The sequence below is a fragment of the Labrus mixtus genome, chromosome 21 (assembly GCF_963584025.1).
Source record: "Labrus mixtus chromosome 21, fLabMix1.1, whole genome shotgun sequence".
Taxonomy (NCBI): domain Eukaryota; kingdom Metazoa; phylum Chordata; class Actinopteri; order Labriformes; family Labridae; genus Labrus; species Labrus mixtus.
In genome coordinates, this window is record NC_083632.1 from 16934324 (window position 1) to 16961769 (window position 27446).

The following is a 27446-nucleotide window of genomic DNA, read 5'->3' on the forward strand; positions in this document are numbered from 1 at the left end:
AAATTCTTTTTGAAAACAGAACTTCCCTCGGTTCTTTTGTCCAATCAGGGATCTCAAGACCACAGACTACTTACACATAACACCAGCTTCTTAAACATTTATCATTATTATGACCTCTATTAAGAGACAGCTCAAGACTACTTGTATGATATGGTGGCATAGCCTCTTGTTTTGTGACATGAGTAGAACAGTTGCTTGAGAATAAAACAAAATATGCTGATGCTAGAAGTGAAGATGTAGGAACGGTCAGTTAAGAGTTAAGGTCTCAAACAACCAGCAGCAGGCCGATATGATCTTTTTGTCGGTGATTGGTATTTTTAATAATATATAGGTTTATGTCCAGGCTTTACATTAACAGACAGCAAATGCGGGTAGGTTTCAGCATTTGTGTGCAACAGTCACTCCCACTGTCCCCTTTGCGGGTGTCTCAAAAGCCATGCCAGTACCCCGGATTTGAGCGGGAGTCTACCCATTTTAAATCCTTACTCTGGCTGTTTTCCTGATTGCTAATTTCTCAATTTCCCTATTTCCTGCCCCTCAGCTCCGCTTGATTCAGTCTCTCCCTCTCTATCTGGCCTGCTTTACCACTCACTCTCTACGCACACCACGGCAGCGGGAGGAGAGGAGAAATGTCAGAGGATTCAGATCCTGGCGGAGGGAAAAAAAACTCAGTCTCTTCTGATTTCTCCAAAACAGTAATGAGTTTAAGAAGTTAGTAACTTGAAAACTGTTGATTAAAGATATTGAACATTTCTTTATATGATCATTGGTGCTAATAATAACAAGTGAGGCGTTACAAGATCACACAGAATACTTTAGTGTCATCTATTGAGACACAGCTGCAGATGATGAAAAGAAAAGACGGGAAAATAACGAGAGATGTGAGCAGACGATGAGAGGTAGCCTAAACCGTGCGGACACTAATGTATCTGAAAATGTAGGGAAACCTTTTGTAATATGCAATCAATCAATGATACCGTGAGCTAAATGCGTATATCTTATCATTAAATGTTTAATGATAGTCGGTGTACATCAAATATGCAATTTGCAAAATCATGTATTTGAATGTAAAAAAACAGGCTCACAGGGCATGAAAATAGAGGATGATTATCCAAAGACTTCCCTCCGTGTCTTTACATTCTAGCACATTGTAAGCTAGATTTCTATTGAAATATCAGATCAATGAATTTATCCTTTTCTGGATTACAGAATGTTACAATGGCATGCAATTCATTTTTTATTTAATTTTTAGGATGGGAAAACTGATATGACAAGAAAAGAGTTTGTTTTTACTAATGTGACTTACACTTAAACTAGAGTGAGAGAGAGAGAGCCACTCCACTTTAATCATATAAAACAGATTATCCCAACAACTTAATTGTGAGTGGCTTGCTAGTTACTCTGGAAAATCACTAGCCGAAGTGGCTTGTGAGCAAAATAGTTAATTTCCAGCCCTGTTTATGTCATAGAAAAATGTAACTATTCATGTGTTTAGTGAAACATTTTTGTATTTCTATGGGATTATTTGTACCATTTATTCCCCAGCCATCAGCGATAGAACTAACAATGGTAGAAAAAAAAATATTTTTCTTGTGCATACATGCCCTGAAGCTAAACATGGAAAAAGGGGAACAACCGCAAAGGAGGAAACAAATGCAGAATGTAAAATCAAACTAGCCATATATTCTTCAAGGGAAGTTAACCATAACATGAAAAAACACAATAATCTTCTGGAATACATCTTATTAAAATAATGTCAACCCAACTTAAATGATATAGAAATGTGTAAAGAGAAATGCTAAACAGCTTTTATTAAATAACAAATGTGCTTCAGTCTATGTCAAATTCATTCCAGCAATTTCCTGTTTATAATGAAACACAACAATTCACCCCACTACTTTAGCATTTAGCTCAAAGCAGCACTGTACCTACTGTAGGTGCAGCCTAATAAAGATGCTGGTTATGGTGCGGCATTGAGTCGGTCGTTTCCTAACCGGAAGGTCAGGGGTTCGATCCCCAGCTCCTGCTGCTACTTGTCCGATGTGTCCTTTGGCAAGACATTTAACCCTAAGTTGCTCCTGCTGCTTCATCGGTGGGGTATGAACGGAAAGAGTTACTTCTGCTGGACATACTCAAGTCCATTTACATTTGTTTTTCTGTAACCACTGTACCAGCCAATATATTTATGACAAGTTGTGAGTGCCTCTGATTACTCACAGTTAGCACTTGTTTGTAATAGATTTATTTTTAGTACCAAAATGGTTGCATGGTTTGTCACATCCATCTTCAGCTGTTTCATTTAAAATGGATAATTCTAGTGGATAACTGCAGGAGCATCTTCATCAGTTCATCTGTGGCCAAGACTTTACTCCCATTTCTCAAATTCCCTGACAACAACCCGGAGCCAGAACAAGGAGTTGATTTCGCTCTCTGTCAATTGAGTACCAACACAGTGGAGCCCTGTCTGTGTGGCTGTGCTCACACTTGTCCTGGAGCCACATGTGTTTGTGTGTGTTGGCACTTAGGGACAAAGGCAGCATTATGCATGCAGTGTAGGGGGAAAAGTGCAGAGAGCACGTTAAACGCTGGAACACTCATTCTCTGGAGCGTTGTCATATCTACACGCCACCTTCTTGGGTCATATGATGAGCAGCAGGGTGAGAGAGGATGATGTTGGGAGATGTCCTAATGAGGGTGAAGCGGCATGTGCCATCCACTTTGCTATTCTTTAATGGTTTTGATTGGTGGGTAAAGAGAATAATGCATTCGTTTTTTTTCTTTCTGCTGTTTGAAATTACCAAAAAAAAAAAAAAAAAATCCAGTTACTGTTGAGCTTGTCTTCATGTTGTGTTAATGTACCAGTGTAGATTAGAGGTTCCCCCCCCCCCCCTCCTCTATGAACCCTGCTGTCTGCAGTCATGCCAGGCAGTTAGTTAATGCTCTAAGTAGATTTATATGGCAAATGCTGCATCACTATCAATACCTCAATTCTTAAGATGCTCCCTTCAGACCCCCACTCTGCCCCCCAGAAGTCCCTCACCCTTTGCCCCAAATAAGCCCGAGACATATCGCATATGGAAGCCAAAACCTGGATGGGTATCGTAGGTATACTGGGTATTGTTACAGCACTGCTTAACGATACAGATACTTATCGATACACACTACTCTTTATTATTTGGTGCAAATGTGTGAATGTAAAATATATAACTCTACATTTTACCACAATAAGGGGATTAACTTTATGTTAATGTCACAAGGAGACATTTATAATTTAAAATTACTTTTTAAATTGAAACAATGTGGAAATATTTGCCATTTTCAGTTTAAGTAACCTCAGAGACTCTTACAGTAAATATTTACTCAATAATATGATATCAAGACACATTGCTCTCCCACAGGCCAAGAAAGAGAGAGCAAGGTGGAAAGAGAGGGAGAGGAGTATGAGCATGCAGCATTTTGTCCTGCGGTCTGATGTAAGGCTGTGGGTAACAGCACTCAGGTAAATCACTGAAGTCAATGAACACCATGTCTCTGTTAACAGTGACAGAGTGACAGCTCCCCCGCAGGCTGAGGAGGCATCGGTTGATCCTCCGTATTATTAGGAGGAGCAGGAAATCATTCTTTGATCAGAATCATGTTCTCATCATTTTACCCAGACAAATGTGACTCTCTCTATATAAAGATAGTTCACTGATTTGTTGATTCATCATCAGGCACATACATGCCTGCGTAGCGTAGGAGGAAAACTGTTTAATGCTTACTGTGCACACGTCACCTTGTGCCACGTTTGTTTCAGGTGTTTTTCTGAAGGAGACGTAGTAACGACGAGCTTCTTTGTGCAGTAAATAACACTTCTTTCTTTCTGAAGTCTCCTCTCAGCTGAGCCTCGACTCACAGACACATATGGAGGCGGGTTTGACGAGTGAATAGCCCGCTGTTTGACTGACAGCCGGCCCTTATGGAAAGCCCTGCATTGAATAAGAGGGACTAACGTAAATACTCATAAGAGCACCTTTTGTCCATGAGCTTACTGGTACTGGCCAATCACGTACAGGTACCAGAAAGCACCAATCCCTAGAAGCCAAAATCAAATTCAGTTCAAGGGAAAGATTATTTAACTTCTTTCTATTTGTGAGATGCCACAAGATATTGGAGACATTCAAACATAAAGTACAGCAAGTCAAGTAGAGTGGGCGTCGTTATTTGTTAAGCGTATACCGGTAATGCAACTTTTCACTTTATGTCCATCCATACAATTGAGTTCTTTACCCGACCCGTAGATCACTCCTAAAGGCAGTGACTAACATTTTATCCAATCCAGGACTGAAGTTCATAAATTCTACAGAGATCACTTTTAGAGTCACCTTAAATCTCTAGCCTCAGTGTGACGTTTGTATAGAGAAAAGGCTTTTTGTTAGTGGGCTCTCAGGTGATCCTCATCGTTCAGATGACATCCATTCCCTGCCCGGGGCCTGACCATAGGGCCTCCTCTCCAATGTGAGGACCAACATCACAAGACCTCAAGCTTACGGCCACAGCAAAGTTTGTGCCTGTTATCAGACACCTGACTCAGCTGATCAACTGAGGCATCAATGGATGTTTAAAATAAACTATCAAGAAAGCAACAAAACCATATGATTCTCATCTATTTTATTCTCATTCAAACAGTGTGTTGTTAATCTGGTCGGTTGCTGAAAGCTCTGTTATTGAAACACTGTGTTTGGCCTATCAGTATGATGTTGTCATACTTATGTTATAATGGTGGTGATTCATGTACCGCATGCAATGACACTGAAATACTTTGAACACTTGACTCTCCTTGAGCAACACCAAGACATTATTTGAATTTACTTTGCAGTGACATCTCTGCACAACCACTGGATCGACTGTCATGAAATCATGGCCAAAATTTAAATTTGTACTTCCCCAGGACCATGTAACTGAAAAACTATTTGTTTTTAGTGCACATGAGCAAATGTTAGCCTGCCTTCATGTAGCGGAGTAAACAGCATGTTGAAACACAATTTGATATTTCATATTATTTTTCTGGACCGTTCAAAGAAAACTATGATGTTTGAAGATATGATTTTTAATGTTTACTGACAAAGTTATGATTTTGATTTGATTACGTTGAGGGGATATCTGTGGTTGATCTGAGACAATAATAATATATTAGACTTATAAAGCACTTTTGTAATACTCAAAGATGCTTATGATATCATAGTAATTCAATTACTTAAATTGAATCAGCTCATAAATGTAATATTTACAGTTTTGTAACTGAACTCATTCAGATTTTCAAATGAAAAACTATTAAGTCAAATATATTATTCCTTATTAGAGCTGAAAGAGCAAAACTAAAGCTGGTATGAAACTCAGAGCTGAGATTAGATTAGATTCAAGGCAAGGTAAGAACAGGGGTGATATTGTGGAGCATGTTTTACTGCTGTTGAAATAAAAACCACACCCTATTTTCACATCATTAGTTCCTTGCTTCCCCACTATTTTCAGGCTACAATGTTAATATTAGTATTTAGTTTTTATTCATTAAAAAACAACATGAAATTGCCAACAGGGAGCAGCTATTGACCTGTTGTTAAAAAGAATTTGCGTGCGTGCGTGTCTATACACAGACTTGCACAAACAAAATTAAAAATAGATGTGATTTGGGGAGAAGGTTTGGTGGCTGTGACCAGTACGTTGAACCCACAGTCCACAGTGGAAGTTATATTTGTTTCTCCAGATTTGAAAACAGTGACAGTGTTTAGTCTAAAATCCCCCGAGAGAATGACTGAGGTTAGCAACAAAGGCTGCTGTGAAGATTGAAAAAACAACCTCGACATGATATCATCTGATTCTAACTTGAAAGGGAAGTGTGTGTGTGTGTGTGTGTGTGTGTGTGTGTGTGTGTGTGTGTGTGTGTGTGTGTGTGTGTGTGTGTGTGTGTGTGTGTGTGTGTGTGTGTGTGTGTGTGTGTGTGTGTGTGTGTGTGTGTGTGTGTGTGTGTGTGTGTGTGTGTGTGTGTGTGTGTGTGTGTGTGTGTGTGTGTGTGTGTGTGTGTGTGTGTGTGTGTGTGTGTGTGTGTGTGTGTGTGTGTGTGTGTGTGTGTGTGTGTGTGTGTGTGTGTGTGTGTGTGTGTGTGTGTGTGTGTGTGTGTGTGTGTGTGTGTGTGTGTGTGTGTTACGGTACAGACACTCGCACAAACACACAAAGCTGTAGCAGTTTTTTTTCCCCTCTGCACTGTGCACCTGTCGTGCAAAGAAGTTAGATGAATTTCACGATGGACGGAGGACAGATGCTATATGCACACTGCTGGCAGGAGCACATCTTCATTACACACACAACTGCAGGATTTAGTCCAACACATCTCGATTACAGCCCTCACTATTCTTTATCCACACTCTAGAGAAGTGATATCAAAGATGTTGATGGTGAGGTAGGTCAGAGCTGAGCAGATGTCAAACTTGAAGAGAGGAACTAACAGCCATGTGTGATATTTCTGTCTCCTGTTGCTGCCATACACAAATCATCTCATCACTCCCTCACTTGGAGGGAGTTTTATAGATTTACAGCTCATAGGTTTATGATAAGGATTATGGATGATGTAGCTCTCGGAAAAATAATCTAAACTTGCTGTGTAAGGAAACCTCTATCTCTGCTTTTCATCATACTCTCCATGGAAACAGAATAAATTGGATTTCACAGAATCAAACCATTTAACCTTTTTTTAAAGTCAAAGGTAATTGAAAAGTTAAAACAAACAGATAATGGAATGTTAATTTAAAATTAAAATTGCAAGTCTGAAGTCGAAAATTCTGTGTCCGTTTTTCTGACTTCCTATCTTAGTTAAAAATGACAAACAGGTAATTCTGCTTACCTGTTACTGTGTGCACGGCGATACCAACTGGGTCTACATGGATCTTGCCCGAGTTTCGAATTGAATGGCCGTACCATTTCACTTTTCCGAGTCGGAGGTAGTTTTTTCCTGAGTTCCGAGTAAAATGAAGCGAAGCATTACTCTCTGATGTACGTCGCTTTTGACAAAAGCATCTGCTAAATGAATTGTAGAATTGTTCTAAAAGATGGATTTTAAGCATTTATAGGTGCACGATAAACTTGAACTAAAATGTCATGTATGGACACAAAGGTCCAACAAGCAGTCCAGATTATTTTTTTCCTTAAAATAATGTTAATTGGAAATTAAAAAATGTAGGAACCCTGGTTCTTGAATCACATGTGATATGTTATTTCTATCTTTGTGTCTTCTTATGCAGAGGTACATCGTCTTTGAAGACTCCCAGGATGGAGAGAAAAAAGACCTCCAGTGTCGACTGGTGACGATGGAGTCACACACACGCCAGCTCGAGCTAAAAACAAAGAACTATGCAGATCAAAGTAAGTCCATCACATGTACATCTCTCTACAGGGACTGTACTGGCTGTGTTATTGGAAAGTCTAACACACACACACACACACACACACACACACACACAGGCCTGATAGCATCGACTGTTTGCAGGTCTTGTGACGGTTTGTTAGCCTGATGTGCCAGAGGGCAGATGGTCGGCCATGTTGTTACTGAATAAAGGCCATTAGAAACATACTACGAGTGTTTGCCTGCCAAGTCTGCTAAATGAGCTGTAATTGAATAGACCAAACATGTTTCAAGCCCAGAAAGGTTAAGTGAATAACAGGAGGATATATGGAGCTTAGGCCTTGACAAACATGATAACTCTATCTAGGAAACACATTTTTAGGGGGCAGACACATTTTCAGATTCTGCATAACTAGATTAAAAGGACTGCTAAATGCACCTCCAGGAATAACTTACTGGTTACTTATTTAGTCTTTTTTCTGAAGTCTTAACACGTTGTAAATGTTACGGGAGCATGTGTCGTCTTGCTGATATTTGTTAACTTATTTTAGTGACTTTGGGATCCAAATGACAGACAAATTACTGTAATAGATTGTCTGAGCTAGAAATCCATAAATTAGGCTTTAATGGCTCCAAAATGGCTCCTTAAGGTTGAAAACGCCCATTCAAACTTTGCACACAAGGTTTTTATTTAATCTTTTGTCACAGGTAGAGGTAGGATCTTTTTTTTTTTTATCAAGCCAGCTGTTATATAGCCCTCGTCAGAGCCACCAGACTCCATGGGCCAAAACAATCGTTTCAATAGTTTGTGTTCTGCAGCTGCATTACCTGTTGGACTGTTGGTCTCATCGTGTTGGTGGTTTTGTTTTTAAATGCTTTGTTCTGATCCAATAAATGATCAGTATAACACACTGACGTAAAACCCTAAATAATGTTAAAACAGCCCACGTTGAAAAACACCAGAATGACCCTGCAAGTCTGAGAGTGTGGTCGTGTTTTCAGGCCTTAGAAGAAATCCACATGACGTGTGCATGACTGCAGTTGACGGGGCGTGTGACTTCTTTTTGTTCCTCCACAGAGCCGATACATACACATCGTTTATACCAAGGGGAAAATTTGAGACCTCATAGAAAATGTATTTTTATTTCCTTCAGTGTGAAACTTCCTCTTTTTCTGTTGAGCTGTTTCATTTGTCTCTGATTATGTTTGTTCAACAAATTAGCAGCAGTGAGACTTTAGCATTTTTAGGTTTCTTGTTTCTAAAAACAAACTCCGATGATAAGAAATACTCTGAATCAAGTTTTTTAATTTGGTTTGCCGCACCCAAAATCCCCTGTTGAGATTGTGCTCCATGAAGTCCTGGTGCAAATATAAATCATATTACTATTTTATTTACAGACTTTTATGGTTGCAAAGTTTCACTATTAGTGAATGATAGCCACCTATACGTTTTTAAATTTTCACTGAACAGCATATGAAATCATTATGTTGACATATCTCTGCAGGGATGAGATTTGTTTAAAAAATTATAATTAATTTTTCAATGATGTTTCATCACAAATTTTCCTTTTTCAACAAAATGTTGTCTTTGAGATTTGGACATTGCACTTTGAGAATTTGCTATTTTGATAATATTTTGATTAAATCTGCAGGCCTACAGGTTTGCCTCAACTTATTGATTCACTCGTTATTTTGTTGTATTCTTGAAGGAAAGATCCGTTCTAATTCAGGCTTTTCATGTGGGGCTTTCCTTTAGGATCACTTCCTTTTTTACACCTTTTGTATCAGACCTGGGTTATTTCTGATGAACATCTCACCCACTACTTCCTCTTTTATCAGCTCTCTCACAACCACACAAATCACAGTTTGCATCGTTATGTGCAGCTGCTCTCTGAACTGTCACTCTTCACTGATCAAGTGCTTGTTGAACACCTGAAAAACTGTTATTTTTGACTCGATGCATCAAGTGTGAAAGGATCTGTGAATGGGTGGCGTCTGATCTCAGCCAGCGCTCACTGCATGAGCACTTCTATGGATTTTCAGTTGACATTAAGTGTCTTGTTTTGAGGGCGTTTTGCTTGGCTGGCAGCTGAAAACACACACAAGACTTACAGGCTATTTTGTCTACAAACGAATGCCAACTAAGAGCTTCAGACGATGGATATTTAGTGTCGCTGACAGGAAGGTGGTGGTTGCTCTGTAGATCGGTGTGTAGATCTTTTAACCTTTTTTTTACCTGTTAGTGAGCTATTTGACAGTTTCATTAATAAAATATTTGATTTCTTGTGTTTCAAAAGAGAAAGAGCCGTTTAAAATCTTGAACTTGGACATTTATTACAACCAATGATGTTAACATGAACATTTTAGGCCTTTATAAAAATGAATCCAAGAAGCTGCCCTGTGTTTTTGCAGACATGTTAAGTTGAGTGTTTAAGCTTTAAAATAGCTTTAAAGAGTAGTGATGATAATTTCATATCTCAGTCTGTTTCAGCTCAGAAGGGGATTGTTGATGCATGGTGGCCCTCTTCTGGCGCTAAAAGGTTATTGCAGCAAACCTTTTAAGACCACATTAGATACAACGGATTCAAATTTTGACAAATTATCAAAAATACTTTGAATATCAGAACTTTATTTCTGTCGGAAATTTGTCGAATAGTTTTAATTTGTCAAAGAATTTATGAATGGACATTAGCTAATTCACAGAACCATTTATAATGTGAAGACCCTGTTCATTTTTACTTCATTCTTTTTCTTATCAAATGTACTAATGATGTCTTTTGTTTTGTAGTTAGCAGATTGGAGGAGAGAGAAGCAGAGCTCAAGAAGGAGTATAACACTCTCCATCAGAGACACACTGAGGTATGCTCTTCTGAGTTACAAATATACACAAATGTTTGAGATCAGCAATAAACACACAATATCCAACTATATCTGTGGTATATTATATTTTCAGGTTCTGAGTGATAGAAAGAGCAACTAAAAACAAAAAAAGGGTTGGACAGTTGAGTATTAATATACACAAAGTTCACAACATGATTTCTGCGTCTGTCGAGCCTCCGGTCGTCCCTGATCTGTTATTCACTGAGCATCAGGAACAGATGCCCCTGTGTCCAAACAAGCCTGTCAGGCTTCAGCAGCTCACAGCTGACATGAGTAATGTTGAATAGAGTAGATGAAGGTCTAATAAAAGCTGACACACACACACACACACACACACACACACACGCACACACACGCACACCTTTATTAATAGACTGACTGTCACAGCTGTGTCAGGACACAATACAGTACACTTCATATGTGAGTGACCAGAGTAATGACTAGGACTACACGCTGTTGAGATTTTACAGATACTTAATATGTCGATTGTTTCCTATTTATTTTGACCGAAGTCTCTCCTGATATAACATAAAATTCAGCCTTTACATCTGGTGCTGTACAGAACATTCCTTTTTAATGTACATTTCACTTGGCAAGAATAAGAAAAAAAAATCCAACTTAAGTTAGATGGAAAACATGCGATAGGTCTTTAACATTTGAGTGTATACTGACACCCACTGTTTCAAGTGTGTAGTGAATCATAATAGATCATCTCGAATAATCAACAGCTTGCATAGAAATAAAGTTTAGTTTTATCTGACCGCTTTATCGCCTGACATTATTTTTGCAGGCTTACTTCTAGGGCTAGAACGATATGGGATACTGATTAGCCGATATCTGTCTTAGAGCTATCATCGATCTTTAGAGATTGATTAACATAGATATAAAAACACATTTATTGCGGTGATCCGTCAAATGCAGTTATCAAACACTTAAAAATTAAGATTTCTTATTTGACAGTTCAACAAAAATCTTTATTGGCCAGAATAACAACAGTGCACTCAAACACTTATTTCTACTTAGTCATATTTATAATTGTTGATTTCTATGTGAAAATAAATAATAAACTTAAATTAGAAATATCTGCACATATCGGAGTATAAATGAGCCGATACCGATTGTCACATGATATGCTAACAGCGGCAGATATCATCGGTCGGGCTCTAGTTAATGCTGACAGACTTCTCTTAAAGTCTTTGTTACGACCCAGCTCGTAGGGGGACAGGGAGGCAACATAAACCAGATGATGTTGGTAAATTAAAGTTATTTATTACAAAAGAAGCAAAGTTGATACATAACAAAAAGTGAGGCAACTGAAAGGGCCAACGAGTGCTGCTCAAATCAATAACTGAGTTACACAGAAGGACTCTAAACAAGTGTTTTACATACCAAGTCTAATCAGTGAAAAGAAATGAAAATAAAGCCTAACTACACTTAACTAACCAAATTGAACAACAAATTAACAGCATCCCTAAGTCTAACTAAAACATGACCAAGTCCAACATAATACGAGTACCACAGAACACGAATGACAAAAGACAATGAGAGTCACAGTGGCGAGCTGAAAACAGCTAAGCTGCCCCGACTGCTGGCTGACCAAGCTTCTTAAAGGTGTTTGGCCGCAGGGCTGTCCTCTGATTGGTTTAAATACCTCCTGCAGCTGTGTTCCAATCAAGCTTTTCCAGCAGGCAGCGCAGGTGAACGAAAACAGGCCTGGAGAATTCAATCATAACACACACACACACACACACACAAGCACCTCAAATCAGAGGTCAGTCACAAACACAGGAGAGGGGGTGTGGATGGGGCCGTAACAGTCTTTATCATTGGTTATTAAAGCTAATGGGAACTTTTAGTTTGTGTTGATTTTGGCAACCCCTGTGGATAAAGTAATACTTTTTATCTCTCAAGTGATTGTGTCCCATATAATCACTATTTATGTTTTCTATTGAAACAACGCATCATGCTTTCATTTGACAGTCAACAGTATCACTCGCGGTGAACCCTTTTAGTGGAAAATGTCAACACAGGCTGTTTCAGGTGCATACTGGTACTAACTCCGCACCAGTGGTTAAAAGCTTAAAAACTATACTTCTTGTCGTTGATGGTCTTGTTTTCTCCTTTGAGTCACAAAGGAACATCCATATTTCTGTTTTGTAACTTTATTAAAACTCTTCACAGGACAATAAATACAATGTAGAGTGTAATGTATAAAATGCAAGAGTACACAGAATTTGTAACATTTTTACTCTAATGCTTAAATGACTTGGTTTGTATTTCCTATCTTCCAGATGATCCACAGCTACATGGAACATCTGGAGAGAACGAAACACCAGCATACAGTAACCCCAGCAGACACCTCAGACCCAGGCACGGGCACGGGCACGAGCACTTCAGCCAGGACACGGTGAGACAACCACGCACACAAATTCAACTTCAACATAAGAAGTGTGTTCACTCAAACTGAAAGAAGTATTCAGTCCTAATTGACTCCAGTGCAACAGAAAATCTTTGGATTTTTAACTGTGTGCCTAACAATGTCACATATATGTATGTATATCTGTGATGTGTCATAGGGCTGAAGACTTCAGGCAGAGTTTCCAGGTCCTATATTGATACAGATTTAACCAATTCAAGCTCTACTCCCACACACATACAGTCTGTGTTCCCACAGACATGAAGCAGAAGCAGTCAGAGAGCCTGTCTCAACAAAGACATCGAGCAAATAATGAAAAACACAGTATAATAAAAAGCAGAGCACTGAAGCATGCAAAAAGACAACAAACTGAAGATATTGGATGTACAAAGAATGTTGAGTATTTTGAAAGGACATTTTGATAAGTAAGCAAGCGGGAGACTGTCATGACGAACTGCAGGAAGGAAATGAAATGCACTTGAGTTGGACAGATAAAGGATGCTGTGGCTGTGTGATTAAGGCCTGCAGCTCAGCATCTACCTCCCATGGGATTATGAGCTTCGTGATGGATCACTCACTTGCAGAGTAGAACCTACCGGCTGCAGGAATCCTGGAGGTTAAAACAAACTTTTTAATTGTCAGTAGATTAAACTTAGAGAAACTTATTCAGCATTAAGTGTTTCTTCTTTGGTCTTCTTAGATCATTAAACATTATTCCACTTGGTGAAGTATAGGGTCATTCTCTCAATGATTAGCATACAATCAGACTTTTTGCAACCAGCGGAAGCCCCTCCACCATGTTCTGTTTTTGACCAGATAGCCTATTTATTTAACAGTATTGCGTTCTGTGTTGATCATCAACTGTAATCATAACATGTAAAAAAAGACGATAAATCAGATGACAGTGACCCTCATTTATCAAACATATGTATGACAGAAGACTGGTTTGTACAGTCATTTCCACACAATGTTTGGCACAGTCTGGACGTGAGTAGAGGATATGCTTAAATCCCACGCCAGGTCTCAGCTTGTATATTTCCATTTTCAAGTCAATGTTGACAAATCAGGCTGTGCTGGAAACTTCTTAGATCATGCCTGATATTAAGGCTGTACCGATCAGTGCAGCCACTTGCTCCTCGGTCTGAGACAGTTTCAGGCTGACCTCCTCCAATATGGGGGCTGCTTCTTTTAAGAGCCCCAACATGCTTTTTTGTTGCGATCTTAAGCTCTCTTAGTTCTTCACATTCAGGTTAAAAAAAAGGGCTGTTGTTATTTTATAGCTTAGACTATACAAGTTATATATCACCCATGTGTAAATTGAATATTGAAACCTCAGCTGGATTTGGATTGTCAACTGCAGCAGAGATTTTCTTCCCTTCAGACGTGTTTTTTTCTGACGCCTTCTGATCCCGTTTTTCAGACCAAACAACAGAATGTTATACCTCTCTACTTCTCTTGTTATGGTGTCACTCTCCAGGTCATAGCAGTTTCTTTTCTTTGCCATATTACGTACCTCGATGTCGTAAGCTCTGTGGGCAAGGCCAGCTGAACAGTGAATATATAATGGCATGGTATTTAGATGACGATTGTTTGTTTTCAGCCGCTGCACTTATCAACAACCTGTCATTTGTAAGCTGTGATTGGCCAGATAGAGACGCACGTTTCATAGGTCCCTGTCTCTGTCGTTAGAGTATTTTAAAAAGATAGTGGCCCACATAGCAATCCTCTGTTTATTATTTTCATTTTGAGTATTATGTTGACAGAACAAGTTAGCTGTTACTGTGGCTTTTGACTCTTTCCCAAACAACAAAATCAAGCTAAGCATTAAGTCTGACGTAAACAATGTTCTGCAAGATGAAATTACTGTTTGTTTTAAAGTAACTATATGTTGTTTCATGTGAATTATGTTTATTGAACTGTTTTCATGATATCTATGGGTTGCAGCTAAATGACTACATTGGACAGTTGAAGTAGATTTGTAAGGTTCTAAACTTCTACAGCAAACTTAAAGGTCGACAAGTTTTTGGTGTTAAATTAAATCTAAAGTCTTAATTTATTGAATGTATGCAAACCGGAAACATAACTTGGGTTTAAAGATGCTAAACATGAGACAACGATTACACCAATAACAATACAGCCAAATGTAACCTCCAGTTCTGTTATGATTAACGTCTGCAGGAGGGTACACTGAGCTTCTTGCTTGGTAACTGTTTTATCTTTGCAACTTCATCTGTCACTGTCCTCTTCCTCTTAGCCTCAGCCATTGTATCAACCCGTACAGAGACGGGCTGGCTGGCTTCTTTTAATAACCGAAGGCTCGTGTGTGAACTAGTGCTGTAAAGCTGTAGGCACTTCTCCCGAGATAACCTCCGCCCGTTGCCAAAGTCACACACTGAATTTAATGCGATCAGACATGAAAGAAACGTCATGTCGAAAGTTATCGTGCTATTACGTCGACCTTTGAAACCACATTAAAGGGGGAAAAGTTGCATATAGTTGATCTTAAAACAATGTTTTATAAAGGACCCCCAAATATATAACAAATAGAGCCCATGTTTAAACATACCTGCATTCTCATTTAGAAATAATGATACATGCCCCTTTAAGTTGAAGATCCTTGTTTCATCTTTGGCATGTGTTCAAGAGGTGCGAGTAGTGTTAATAAGAATGGCACTGCACATTGTATTACGATGTATTGTGTTTGTGTATTCAGGCAGCATCCCGTATATCCTAGCCCTTCACTCTCTTCCAGTCAAAGAAGACACACTGCCAACCCTCCCTCCCTCCCCTCCCCTCACTGACTCACTCACACTTTTAATCAGTCTCCCCGTTTTGCAGCCAATAAGCTGCAGCCTGAGTGGAGGCATATGGAACGAGCTGCCTCAGCATCCAAAAGAGAGAGAGGGAGAGAGATGGGGTGAGACAGAGAGGGAGGGTTGTTGGTTGCTACCAAAGTGAGAGAGGGAGAGCGTCAGAGTGTTCTAGACGGCACAGCAGCAGCCGCGTCTCATCTCAGCGGAGAAAAGGAAGAGGGAAGGAGGAGGAAGACAGAATCACCCACTAGAGGAGGACACTGGTGGAGAGGAGCTGCTGCTGCTGCTGCAGCTTCCAGCCTCTCCCAGCTGGGAGAGTGTGCTGCTGCTCGGCTTTAATCAGTCACTGCTGCTGATGCCACCGGGATTACTGTTGTTGTGACTGCTGCTGGCAGATTCTGCCTCTGACCTGCTCTGTGTCTGATTCAATACTGAGCTGCAGTTTACAGAGCCCACTACTGCTACAAGGATACAGCTTTTTTGAACTTACAGAGGGTGATATCCAATCAGAGGTCTGCCAATTTGATGGTTCAGTGACGCTCACCTTATCTGCTGTCATCATCTGTGCCCCCCAAACCTTCTGGTCCCTGTTTAGGCACTGGGCCATCATTTGGGGGGGCCATGAGCCCCGGGTGTATGCTGCTGTTTGTTTTTGGCTTTGTTGGAGGAGCGGTGGTCATCAACTCTGCTGTACTGGTCTCTCTGTCGGTGCTGCTGCTGGTTCACTACTCTGTCTCCACTGGTGGCCTACCTGCCCTGCCTCCCTTACCTTCCTTACCCAGACTCTGCAGGTATTCTGTGTATCTGTGTGCGTTTTACATTAACTTGTGTTATTCAATTGTATCCACCTTGCTGCTCTGTAGCAGCTGGTAGCCATGCAGTCGCAGTGTTTCTCTCATGTGGGTGTGTAATAGTCTGACAGTATGAGACTGCATGCTAAAAGTAGGTCAAGAAAGATGTGAAAAATGGCAGAGTCATACCTGGAAGACAGCATCACCTTAGTAACATCCACCTCACAAGAGTTTATATGATTATTTTCTAATGACCAAATAAACTCTCACACATCTTTATAAAATAGTAGGACTGATAGTGGCCATGTATTAGATTCCCTCACCACTCAGCTGAAATACAACAAAAGACTGCAATGGTGACCATCAGTGGCCTGCATGTGACCTCTTCCTCCCCAATATGGTGGTGTGTCTATTGTATTTGGGCTGCTGTTTTTTCATCCCTGAATGCCGGCTGCTCTTTTCACTGGGACCGCCATTGTTCTGCTCTCCCAGTATAATATATCTGAGAAGAGCTGCTGGTTTGTAACTGGTGTAACAGAGGGTCCAGTGTATTTACTTCAGTGTGTTCCTAATTGTTGCCAATTTATCATTGGGCTTCATATGCTCAGAGCTGCTGTAAAATGGAAGTTTATCTATGAACACATACAAGATAGAGCTGTGTGTTTGCAAGTTTCAAAATACAGGAGTTACTTTCAACTTATTGCTATTCATTCTGATTTTTACAAATGTAGCTTCAGGATATTGTCTAGTATTAAAGTGTGAACAAAGCAAGAGAGAAAAGTAAACTTTTTCTGCAGTCAGTCAGAGCTGTATTTTCTGCATCTGTGTACATCCATCCATCAAATATATTCATTTATAAATCGTTGATGCTTCTGTGTAGGGACACTTAGCTGACCTCTTTCTAATAATAAATATGGCCTTGTATATCTGCAAGGTGTCAGATACAAATGGATAGTGTTATTGCTTGAGCTAGTAGGTGGGAGGTAATGGAGTTTATGAGACAAGCAGCTTTATTTCTCTCCCCACAACTTCAGGATCAAGCTTTGTCGGGGGAATCTTTGCAGCAACACCTCAGTGTGAAGTCTCGACTAGGACATGACGATGTCACACAATTTGTTTTTTTCTTTCCTTCTGATCCACTTCCAGTTCACTGAAGAATGAAAAACCTACAATACAGGCTGAAACATTAGAAACCTACTCATTCAGAATAGCAGAAGGAAACGGAGGGTCTTCAGACAGTGTGACAAACAGAAGCTGCTACATAAAAACTAATCTCTCCAATGAAAGCATGTCCAACCTGCTTTATATAGTCTGAAATATATCCCATACCATCCTCACTTGATTGCCAAGTATAAATCACATGTTCTTGCCCTTGCTGCTTTCCCTTTTCAAATGTTTCCTTTACTACTAAAGTAATTATTTGATTTCAGGCCCTGGCAGTTATTGTCCATTAAATGTCATGATTTTTCCAGACTCATGTGATACAGTTACTGAATTACTGATGCCAAATATCAATATTTTAATTTAAAAAAATCTTATGTTGCACGCCTACGGTGGCAAAAGTCGTCATCCCAGCGGCTATTGGTTCGATTCCCCTGCCCTTTGCTGCTCGTCATGCCCCACTCTCTCCTCCCAAAATATCCTGTCTCTCTTCAGCTGTCCTGAAATGGCCCAAAAGATCAAAAATTGTTCTGATGGATTGGAAGATTCACATAGAATATCTGAATATCTTTCCAGTGGTTAGGGCTTCAGTGTGAATGTTCATACTACATATCTAACAACTGCAGCTCTGTTTTTGGCTCCTCAACTATTTTTGTTGTTTATTTAATTATACACTGTGTGCGCGCTTTTTTAAAGGTTTATTTGGGGCTTGTTATGCCTTTTATTTTAGAGATAAGAGAGTGGATAGAGTCGGAAACCGGGCACAGAGAGTGGGGAACGACATGCGGGAAAAGATCCACAGGCCGGGATTCAAACCTGGGCAGCCCGCTTCTGTACATGAGGCGCGCGCACTAACCACTAGGTTACCGGCGCCCCTGCATTTTCTGATCTTTTTTTGGATATCCTTGCTCTTTGCTGCTGTGATGCTGTAAATGTCTCTGTTGTTGGATGAATACAGGTTTATCTTATCTTTCTCTTATTTTATCTTAACAGAGAACTGAACAACTGACACGACTCTATAGGTGTAAACTTTTTATCTAATAACTTTTTTTTTTATCATTAAAGCATCAAAAGACAATCAAGTGTATCAATAACTTCCTACACAACTAACCAGCTGGTCAAAGTTTTAACCTATCAACTGGCATCTTCCAACGTCTACACGAGGGCTCAAAGTGTTTTTATATTCATGTTTACAACTGACTTTGATGATCCCCTGAATTCATTTGAAAACTTTAAAGTAAAATGTCTTAATAAATTGGACTTTTGACCACACTTTTATGTTTCTGAATTCAAAATAACACTTTGTTTTATACCTACATAACTGTGAATCTAACATTACATTCAAGTACTGAATTGTAGATTTCAACATATTTGGACAAAGATTGTGAACGTGCGAAATATTCTAATAGCTTAACATCAGTTTGATAACATGCAGACATTAGCATTTAGCTTGTCACTCCACTATGCCAAAGTTCAGCCTGACAGAGTACCATTGAAGGCTAACACCTCTTGGTATTACGTAAGAGAATCCTAACAAAAATAACAATACAAATGTCCTCTCTCTTTTAAACCATTCTTCTGTTTGTCTTTGTATCCAGGAAGGAGCGTCCCATCTCCATGGGCATATTCCAACTTCCTGGGACTGATGGTATGACCCCTGACCTCCAGAGGGAACCTGTGGACACCTCCTCTGAACCATGGAGATTCAACAACCTTAGCCATCCGCGGTCCAACACCAGCCTCAAGGTATGACGTGAACGACAACACAGCTCACTCAGACCAATCAGTCCTGCCTTTGTAACCATGATACATATAAAATAGAGATTTTCATCACTTGTAATAGAGTGTAAAGTTATTGTCTGAAGTTGTCCAGCAGAGCTTCCCACGGATCATGCTGATGACATCATCCCAAGTTCACTTAGAACAGGTTGTGGAAACAAAATACCCAATGCCAGCGAACACCAAAGAAAGAGTACATTTCTATTCAGAGAGGAAGGATTGTTCAGTGTGTCCAGAATTTTTAACAGTTTGTGTGAGTGTGTGTTAGTGTGTGTGTGTGTGTGTGTGTGTGTGTGTTTGTGTGTGTCGGGGTAACGGGGTGGCTTGGAGCCCGGCAAGCAGAGGAAGTGGTACCATTCGGGGGCCTGCCTTTCACCTAAAAGGAGGGTGGAAAGGACAGAGTGTCTTCTCATTGTTGCTGTTGGATACCATGCTGCCAGCAAGGCTCTATCATGAATATTAACGACCTCCTAATAAGTATTCATTTGCTGTTATTACACTAGTACAGGGTCACATGGACATCGTAAGAGTTGAGAATTGGTTTAAGACTGAGTATGCTTCATTTCGATGCATGTTTTAAGGGTTTGTGTTTTGTTGTTTCATGAACATTTATGGACAATAAATGTTCTTTTAAATGTAAGCCCTGAAACATATTGAAACATAAGAGGTATGCTGTTTTTATTGTAAGTCTGAGCCCAGTATTACATTAGATTTAAGACGTGTAAATGACGATTAAGTATGTACTTTTAAACTCAACAAAAAATATTTATTTATGTCAAATGCTTTATAAGACGAAACGAAAAAATAATCTGATCCTGTCAGTGGACAAAATCAGCACTTAGGGCTGGGAATCTTTGGGTGTCTCTCAATTATATTCGATTTTGATTCAGAATCTATTTTAGATTCAAAAGATTTTGGATCATTCATGATTCAAAGTCTATTTTTGAATTGGTAAATACTTCAGGATCTACTCCAGTCATCTGGGAGACTGACTGAATTTCTTGCTGCTCCATTTGGCATTCTACTGAGTTAAAGAGCTAGCATTAGCACAGCAGAGAGTCACTGATTAGTAAAAAAAAAATCGAATTTAGTATATTTAAAATCTCAGAAGATTAGAATCTTGATTTTTACACATAAGCACTATAAGTGGACGTACTATGATCTGGCAGTGTTAGTCTGACTGCTGGCTGAAGCATTCCACTTTGTACTGTTTGTCAATTTGGACACCAAAATGTGTAAGAAAAATAGAGCTTTGTTTTAAATATACTGTAAGTGTAAATTAAAGCAGTCTGTGGACGTGTCAAGTGTCAATCAGTCTTACCAGGCACTCCCAGAACAGATACACAAGAGTATTTGGGGATTTCGGCCTCTGATATTTCAAAGATTTGCACTTAATGATCCTTCCCTCTCAACATCTGCGCATTGGTGTGTGTCTGGAAAACAAAAATGTGAGCGTAGTGTAAGAGTCCTTATCGGCAGAGCTGCTGCAGAGGGGAGCTTACCCGCTATTGGCTGCTCAGTGCTACTATAGCAACAAAAGAGTGGAGCAGATTCATACGAAGGATTTAAGGGGATATCCTCCCATCAATATAGACACACAGAGGCTGGGATGACTTTAAGAGAACCAAACAGTTTGAATAAACTACTGCTTAACGTCACGTTCTTCAGAGTCTGAGATGGCTTCAAGTCTCCTCTGTGTTTTTGAAAGTCTGCAACCCCCCCTTCTGTTTTCAAGGTGACCCAGGGATCAGTATGGAAGCATTGTTGTTGTCCTGATTGATTTGTTTCCGTCAGGCACTGTGCTATATATAGAACCGAAGCCGCTAGAATTACAGAATCAAAACAATACAGGATTAGAAATTCTGCACGCCCCATGGAGCTGCTAAGACCTGATTAATTCCCTCAGGGTTGATTGGTACTACAAATCAATTTGATTGTCATTCATTTACACAGAAAGCGGTTCACCTTGTCTGCCAGAAGACGACATAAATACTGCTCCCAACAGAGTTGCCATGGAGTTCAGGCTTTTCCCACAGAGTTGTTCTCCTTTGTTGGTCCCCAGTCAGATCTGATGGAAAATACTTCATTCTGTTCTTTTAAGTTCATGCAACTCCTACATAGAAATGGGACATATCTTAGTTTAGGTTTCATTTGTATTATTGTCTAAAAGATCTTTGATATCCCTCAGCCTGAGGAGCAAGTCTCCCCTATCACAGTGGAGGATGAAAGTGTGAAGGATCAGGACCAGGTAGACCTCCAAGAGAGAATCTAACAACAGCATCTACCTAACTTGTTTAGTGGTTGTTCTGCTGACTGTTGTGGTGTGATTAAAGCAGAATAGCCAAAATAAATAACTGAAATTATGTCATTTAGTTGATGACAATATGTGTGTAGACTGTGCTTTTTGTGTTTTAACAAGTTATTGTTTTGCTAGAAAGTGAAATGTGGTGTGTCCTGGTTGCATGTTTTTGTCTGATCAGTGTTAGTTGGAATTAGCTGCATGAAAATAATCTTAGAGACTCTGTTGGTGCTTACATGTAGTGCCTGGTTTGATGTTGTTTAAATAGTATTCCATATTGATGTGCTGGTTTAGTCAACAGAGAGAATAGTAAAAGTTTGAATCGAAGCTACTGTATGAGACAGAGTCCCTACCCTCAGCCCTTTTCTGCATGTCTACCCTACCATCTCGTCCTACATATCCTGTTTCACTTCATCTGCCCCGTCAATAACGGCAAAGTGCAAAAAAATAGTCTTGCAATACATTTGAAAGACAAAAAGCACAGGTTCCTTTAATTACTTCTCCTGAGCTAGTGATTGTATTTTCAAAGTTGTCATATAAGGCCATTCTAGAAGCTCATGGATGAAAAATTTGGAAAAAGCCAGCAAGTGGAGCAGGACAGAGGATGGCTCTGCTCAAAAACAATGTAATCAAACTAGGGCCTGACTAATACCGATATCCGGGGGAAAAAATCAGATACCGATATATCAGCCGATATCTTTCTTAGATCTATGAAATCTGTAGAGAAAGATATAATTTACACATTTATTGTGTTGATCCCTCAAACACAACAAAATATATAACGTAGACAAGCTGGTCACTCAACTGGAACGTAACTGTCCATGTTTGTGCATCACCGCTTGACACTTTGGAGAGTGATAATGTTTGTTGTACTCCATATAGCGCCCTCTGCTGGTGAAAGAGAACTGCTTGTGTAAACCATCTATACTCAAATTAAATGCTATTTAACTGGTAAGTAAATCCATTAATATCGCCGCATATTTGCAATAAAATTAGCCGATACGGATGCTCACTGGATAAACTCATATCGGCCGATTAATCGGTCGAGCTCTAAATCAAATAACAATAAGTTAACCTTGATCATCACCTTGATAAAGTGTTTCCTGCCATTGCTTTGACGGGATGGAGAGATTTTATTTTTCTGTTATTAATTGTTCTCACAGTGCCTGTATATACAGCTAAGTGTGTGAGAGTATAACAAATACATATAAATTAGTATGTTAAAATCACATCGATCATATTGTTATTCACAGACTGTTAATAAGAAAACTACACTCACGTTACTAATTGTTTTTGAAGAATGCAGTTTTTAAACCTTTGGTTTGTAATTTGGCTGCTGACATGTTTTTTCAGAGAATGAAGTGACCATATATGGATGTGAGATGGATATGCATTGCTATTCCTGTACATTTTTTTTTAATGTTCTGTCTTTGCTTTCCTCTTCCTCCATCTTTAGGATGAGTTGGCAGGTGTTAACCGTGGAGGTGCCAAGTCCGGCACCCAAACCAACCAGGGAAGTGTCTCCAAAAGTGGAGAATCCAAATCCAACATGGCCTCTCAGGGCGGCACCTCTAAATCCAACACCTCGTCGTCTACTTTCAGCGCTAACTCTCAGTCAACCACACCACAGTCTCCTCATAGCGGAGAGTCTACTGATGCTTCTGATGTCGCCATGGAGTCAGTGGACACGCCCCTGCAGGAACAGGGAGTTTCAGAAGGACTCAATAAGAACCTGGATAGGACCAGCGGGAAACCAGAGAGCAGTAAGAACATTACAGCGGTGCAAGAAGGACAGCAGGGTAAGCTTGAGCATGATGGTCAGGTCCTTCACCCCTCAAAGGGGATAGTTGGTAGAGTTAACCACGAGACATTTCAACCCCCTGCTGGAGTGCACAAGCTTGCTTACTCTCTTGTTTTGTATCTCTGATGGTTAAACCAGATGGAGCTGATGACCTGGAGAAGTCTGAGGTGCAGGCCATCATAGAGTCCACTCCCGAGCTGGACATGGACCTTGATGGCTGCCGAGGAACAAGGTACAATTCTCATTATTTCTCTTTTATAGGATAATCATTAGGCAGGATGGGTTCATTTGTTTCATCCTTACGACTAATCTTATGAAAAGAAAAGATTTGCTGCAAAAATGGATCATACTCTGTCAGATTTGCCCTCCCCCTCACCTGTCTGAAAATTTAGTTAATTTTCTGGGACCCATTCTGCTGCTGTGTTTCTGGTGACATGAATATAACCAGTTTTAAATAGTATTTCTAGCCAACGCTTTGAACAGCATGTGGCCAGCTTTGTGTATGTTGAAAGTAGGGCCCGACCGATAAGAGATTTTTGGTGCTGATACGATCTCGATATTAGAAAGAGAAAGAAATCTGATACCGATATACAGGCTGATATCTTTCTTACATCTATCTTTCATCCGTAGATATAGATATATACATTTTTTTTTTTAAAGATGGTGACTCGACTGGAAAGATTGTGCCTTTTAATGGGATTTTAAGTGAAACGTGTTTGTATCAAAGTTGAAGTAGTAAAAGTCTTGTTTGACATGAATTCAATATCATGACTTCATTGTAAAACCAGTTTGATCCCTCTCTTTTCTCCCCGTGTCTGTCCATCCAGCACTCCAACTAAAGGTGGAATCGAGAATTTAGCGTTTGACCGAAACACTGACTCGCTGTTTGAGGAGCTGTCGTCTGCAGGAAACGACCTGATTGGAGACATGGACGAGGGGGCGGATCTTCTGGGTAAGAATCCTCAAACTGCCTCAGCCTCGCATCCTCTAATACTGTCATCTTGTCACAGTCTCTTCTTTATTCTTCCCCTGCAACCTTCTCTGAATTATTATTTTTTTCTTTGGCTGTCGGGCTTTATATTCTCTCAGATGATTTTTCTGGTGTGTATGTCCAGATATCTCTTTGCTAGCTCCTTCTTCTCCTCCTCCTTTGTATCACTAGCCCTATTCAGACTGCCCATTGAAAGCGTGATATTTACTCCTCTGTGATGTCTCTCCTTCATTATGAATGTCTAGGAGGCGAAAAGTGGGGGATGAAATGATTCCCCCTCTGTACCGCCTTCAGAGATAGTAACGGGGGCGAGACCTTATCGGCAGATCCAGTGGGAGGAAACAGAGCTGTGTGTGTGCATGTCTGAGTTTATGTATATGTGAAGCTCCTGATGTTTCTCTACACAGCGTGCCTCGTCATCCATAACACAATGTAAATTCACAGACTGGGAGGCCAATTTTAAGCGTTTGCAGAATCAATAAGAATAGACAAAATGACGGCATAGTTTCATTCCTTAATCGCACTCTGAAAAGGGCTTCTGATTCTCAGCTCAGTTTCATTTCCTTTTGTGACTTTCTTTAGTTCTAAAGAGTAGATTAGAACGACACTCCTGTGATGTGTAGAGCAGTAATACTTTTGAATAGAGATATTAAAATGAGACCATGTAACTTATGAAGCATCTTTAATTGTCTCTTGCATGATCCTCAGACTACAACTTTCTAGGTAAGACTGTGAGAACTGTTGGTGTATAGGATAGACATAAACACTTCTTTTTATGTGATTCTTCAATATTTCACTTTTTCTTCTGGAGTGCTGGGTGATATCCCTCGCTTTGTTCTTACATTATTGGTGGTCATTTTGCAGGTATGGGTCGGGAAGTTGAACATCTTATCCAAGAGAACACTCAACTGCTGGAGACCAAGTTAGTATTCACTATTACATCTGTAGTTTATTTCCTTTTTAAAGCTCTCTGCCATTTGTGTATAAGTAACAGCTGACTTATGCATTTCATTTTATTGTATTTGTTATATGAACATGTCCAATAAACACACCAAGTAAGAATACCTGACATGGTATGAATAGGACTTCCAATTAATGTGCACACATAATGCATTAACACTCAGCATGCCAGAAGCTAAAGTATCAGCTCAGCTGCTTCACTTCATACAGAAACACAGGGGCTTAGCATTCACACCATTAAGCCAATCAGATGAAGCTCTACCTCACTGTCAGTGAATAGCAAACCTCAAATCTGCTGAGAGTAATATTGTGGTGACTTAAACCACTTCTAAAGATGCCATTTAGAATACGCTCTTGAAACTCTTTCATAAATACATGAAGAAAGCAATTTTCTCCCTGGTGCATATTGGAGCAGCAAGGCAGTGCTGCCACCTTGTGTCAAAAGCTATAATTACATTGGAATGTATCTAATTTGATATTTCGTCCTCAGAAATGCTTTGAATGTGGTGAAAAACGACTTGATAGCGCGTGTGGATGAGCTGTCCTGTGAGAAGGAGGGTCTGCGTGGGGAGCTGGAAGCTGTCACTCAGTCCAAGACCAAACTAGAAGAGAAGAACAAAGAGTTGGAAGAAGAACTCAAGAAGTGAGTTGATGTGCACTGCCGTCTTGTTCATCATCATACATTGGAGTTCATACTGTAAAAAGATGCATGCTGAAGACCTAAAATGTGTTTCCCTGCTTGCAGGATTCGAGCAGAGCTTGAAGAAGCCAAACATAAGGTCAAGAACGACAATGAGGATGATGTGAGTCCTTGTGTTTCTCACTGTGTCATACATCGTTTTTGATAAAAATTATATAGCTTATTGAGGTAGGCTACCTAAATGTTGAAGTAATTTTAATATTTTCAATTATTACAATGTAAATGCTGCATGATTCCAGTAAAGCCTGGTAAAGCTTTAAGTGTGTTTATTAAAAAGCGAGTCCATCATAATGATCTTCTGATTTACACTTAAGCTTTCTGTGTTATCCATTAACGTTTTGGTTTTGTACCTGCAGAGCGATGTGCCCACAGCACAGAGGAAGCGCTTCACCAGGGTGGAGATGGCCAGGGTGCTAATGGAGAGGAACCAGTATAAGGAGAGGCTGATGGAGCTGCAGGAGGCTGTCAGGTGGACAGAGATGATCAGGTGAGGCCGGAGGCAGTGGACTTAAAGCAATGCTCAACCAGTTGAAAATGTTGGTTAGAAAACATTTTTCTTCCATTTTGATGAGTGATTATTTTCTATAAGCCAATCTTTAGGTCTGCATAAACAATATAGGACTGCATCAGTCATAATGACGTGTGTCCTTGGAGGTTAGCAGAGCACTGATGCAGATCCCAGTTACATACAAAGTTGGCTGAGAGCAGGGTTGAATGACAAACAGGTTGCCTGTTCCTGTACACATCCTTTTTAGCACATGTATGATAACTATTGTATTTGTATGATAATATCAAAGACAAAATGATGAAAGATCAAATAATTCATAAAAAGGCTAAGTGTACAGTACTCTAGCCATTTGAATAAACCCTAAACAAAACAATCTGCACATCTGTATCTCAGCTCAACTTTATCTATGCTTGCCAATCAATCAATCTATCTTTATTTGAATAGCCCCAATTCATAGCAAGTATTATGTCAAGGCACTTTACAAAAAGCAGGTAAAAAGACCTTACTCTTTGCTATATTACAAAGACCCAGCGTTAATCCATCATGAGCATTGAGCAACACTTAGCAAAGTTACAGTGGCAAGAAATAACTTTCCTTTAAGAGGCAGAAATCATTGGCAAAACCAAACTCATGATGAACAGACATCTGCTGAAACTGACAATCACATCTGTATGTCTTAAAGGCTGCAGCCAATATGTGAAGAGGAAAGAACTCTAGTCACAAAAGCCTTTTTGACCCTGTGTGTGGAGGAGGGAGGGGTCCTAACCCCTGCATTACCATGCTGCAGAGGTCAAAGGCTAAATAAGTGAACATGATTGAATAATGCGCAGATTAACTTTGTTATCTCATCGTTAGCTGGCCTAACTTGATGATACTTTAACGATCACATAATTCAATAGTGGTCTCATATCACAGCTGCATAATGTTCCACTAACAGTAGTGATGACAAACGACTGGTAATTTAATTTTTTT

The 27446-nt window shown here is 39.8% G+C and overlaps 1 protein-coding gene across 8 annotated transcripts in view; it reads left to right on the forward strand.

The window, feature by feature from the left end:
- Positions 1-27446, forward strand: part of spag9b (sperm associated antigen 9b) — a 48240-nt gene that overhangs the window by 5674 nt on the left and 15120 nt on the right. For 5 of the 8 annotated variants that reach the window (XM_061029050.1, XM_061029052.1, XM_061029051.1 and 2 more), the window contains exons 2-12: positions 7275-7395; positions 10164-10234; positions 12547-12662; positions 19035-19182; positions 22971-23313; positions 23454-23547; positions 24143-24267; positions 25171-25228; positions 25757-25909; positions 26012-26069; positions 26323-26453. In XM_061029050.1, the coding sequence (XP_060885033.1) occupies positions 7275-7395; positions 10164-10234; positions 12547-12662; positions 19035-19182; positions 22971-23313; positions 23454-23547; positions 24143-24267; positions 25171-25228; positions 25757-25909; positions 26012-26069; positions 26323-26453 (1418 nt within the window). Of the gene's footprint in view, positions 1-7274; positions 7396-10163; positions 10235-12546; positions 12663-15599; positions 16276-19034; positions 19183-22970; positions 23314-23453; positions 23548-24142; positions 24268-25170; positions 25229-25756; positions 25910-26011; positions 26070-26322; positions 26454-27446 lie in introns of those variants that run through there. The other 3 variants (XM_061029055.1, XM_061029056.1, XM_061029057.1) reach the window with 3 other exon arrangements.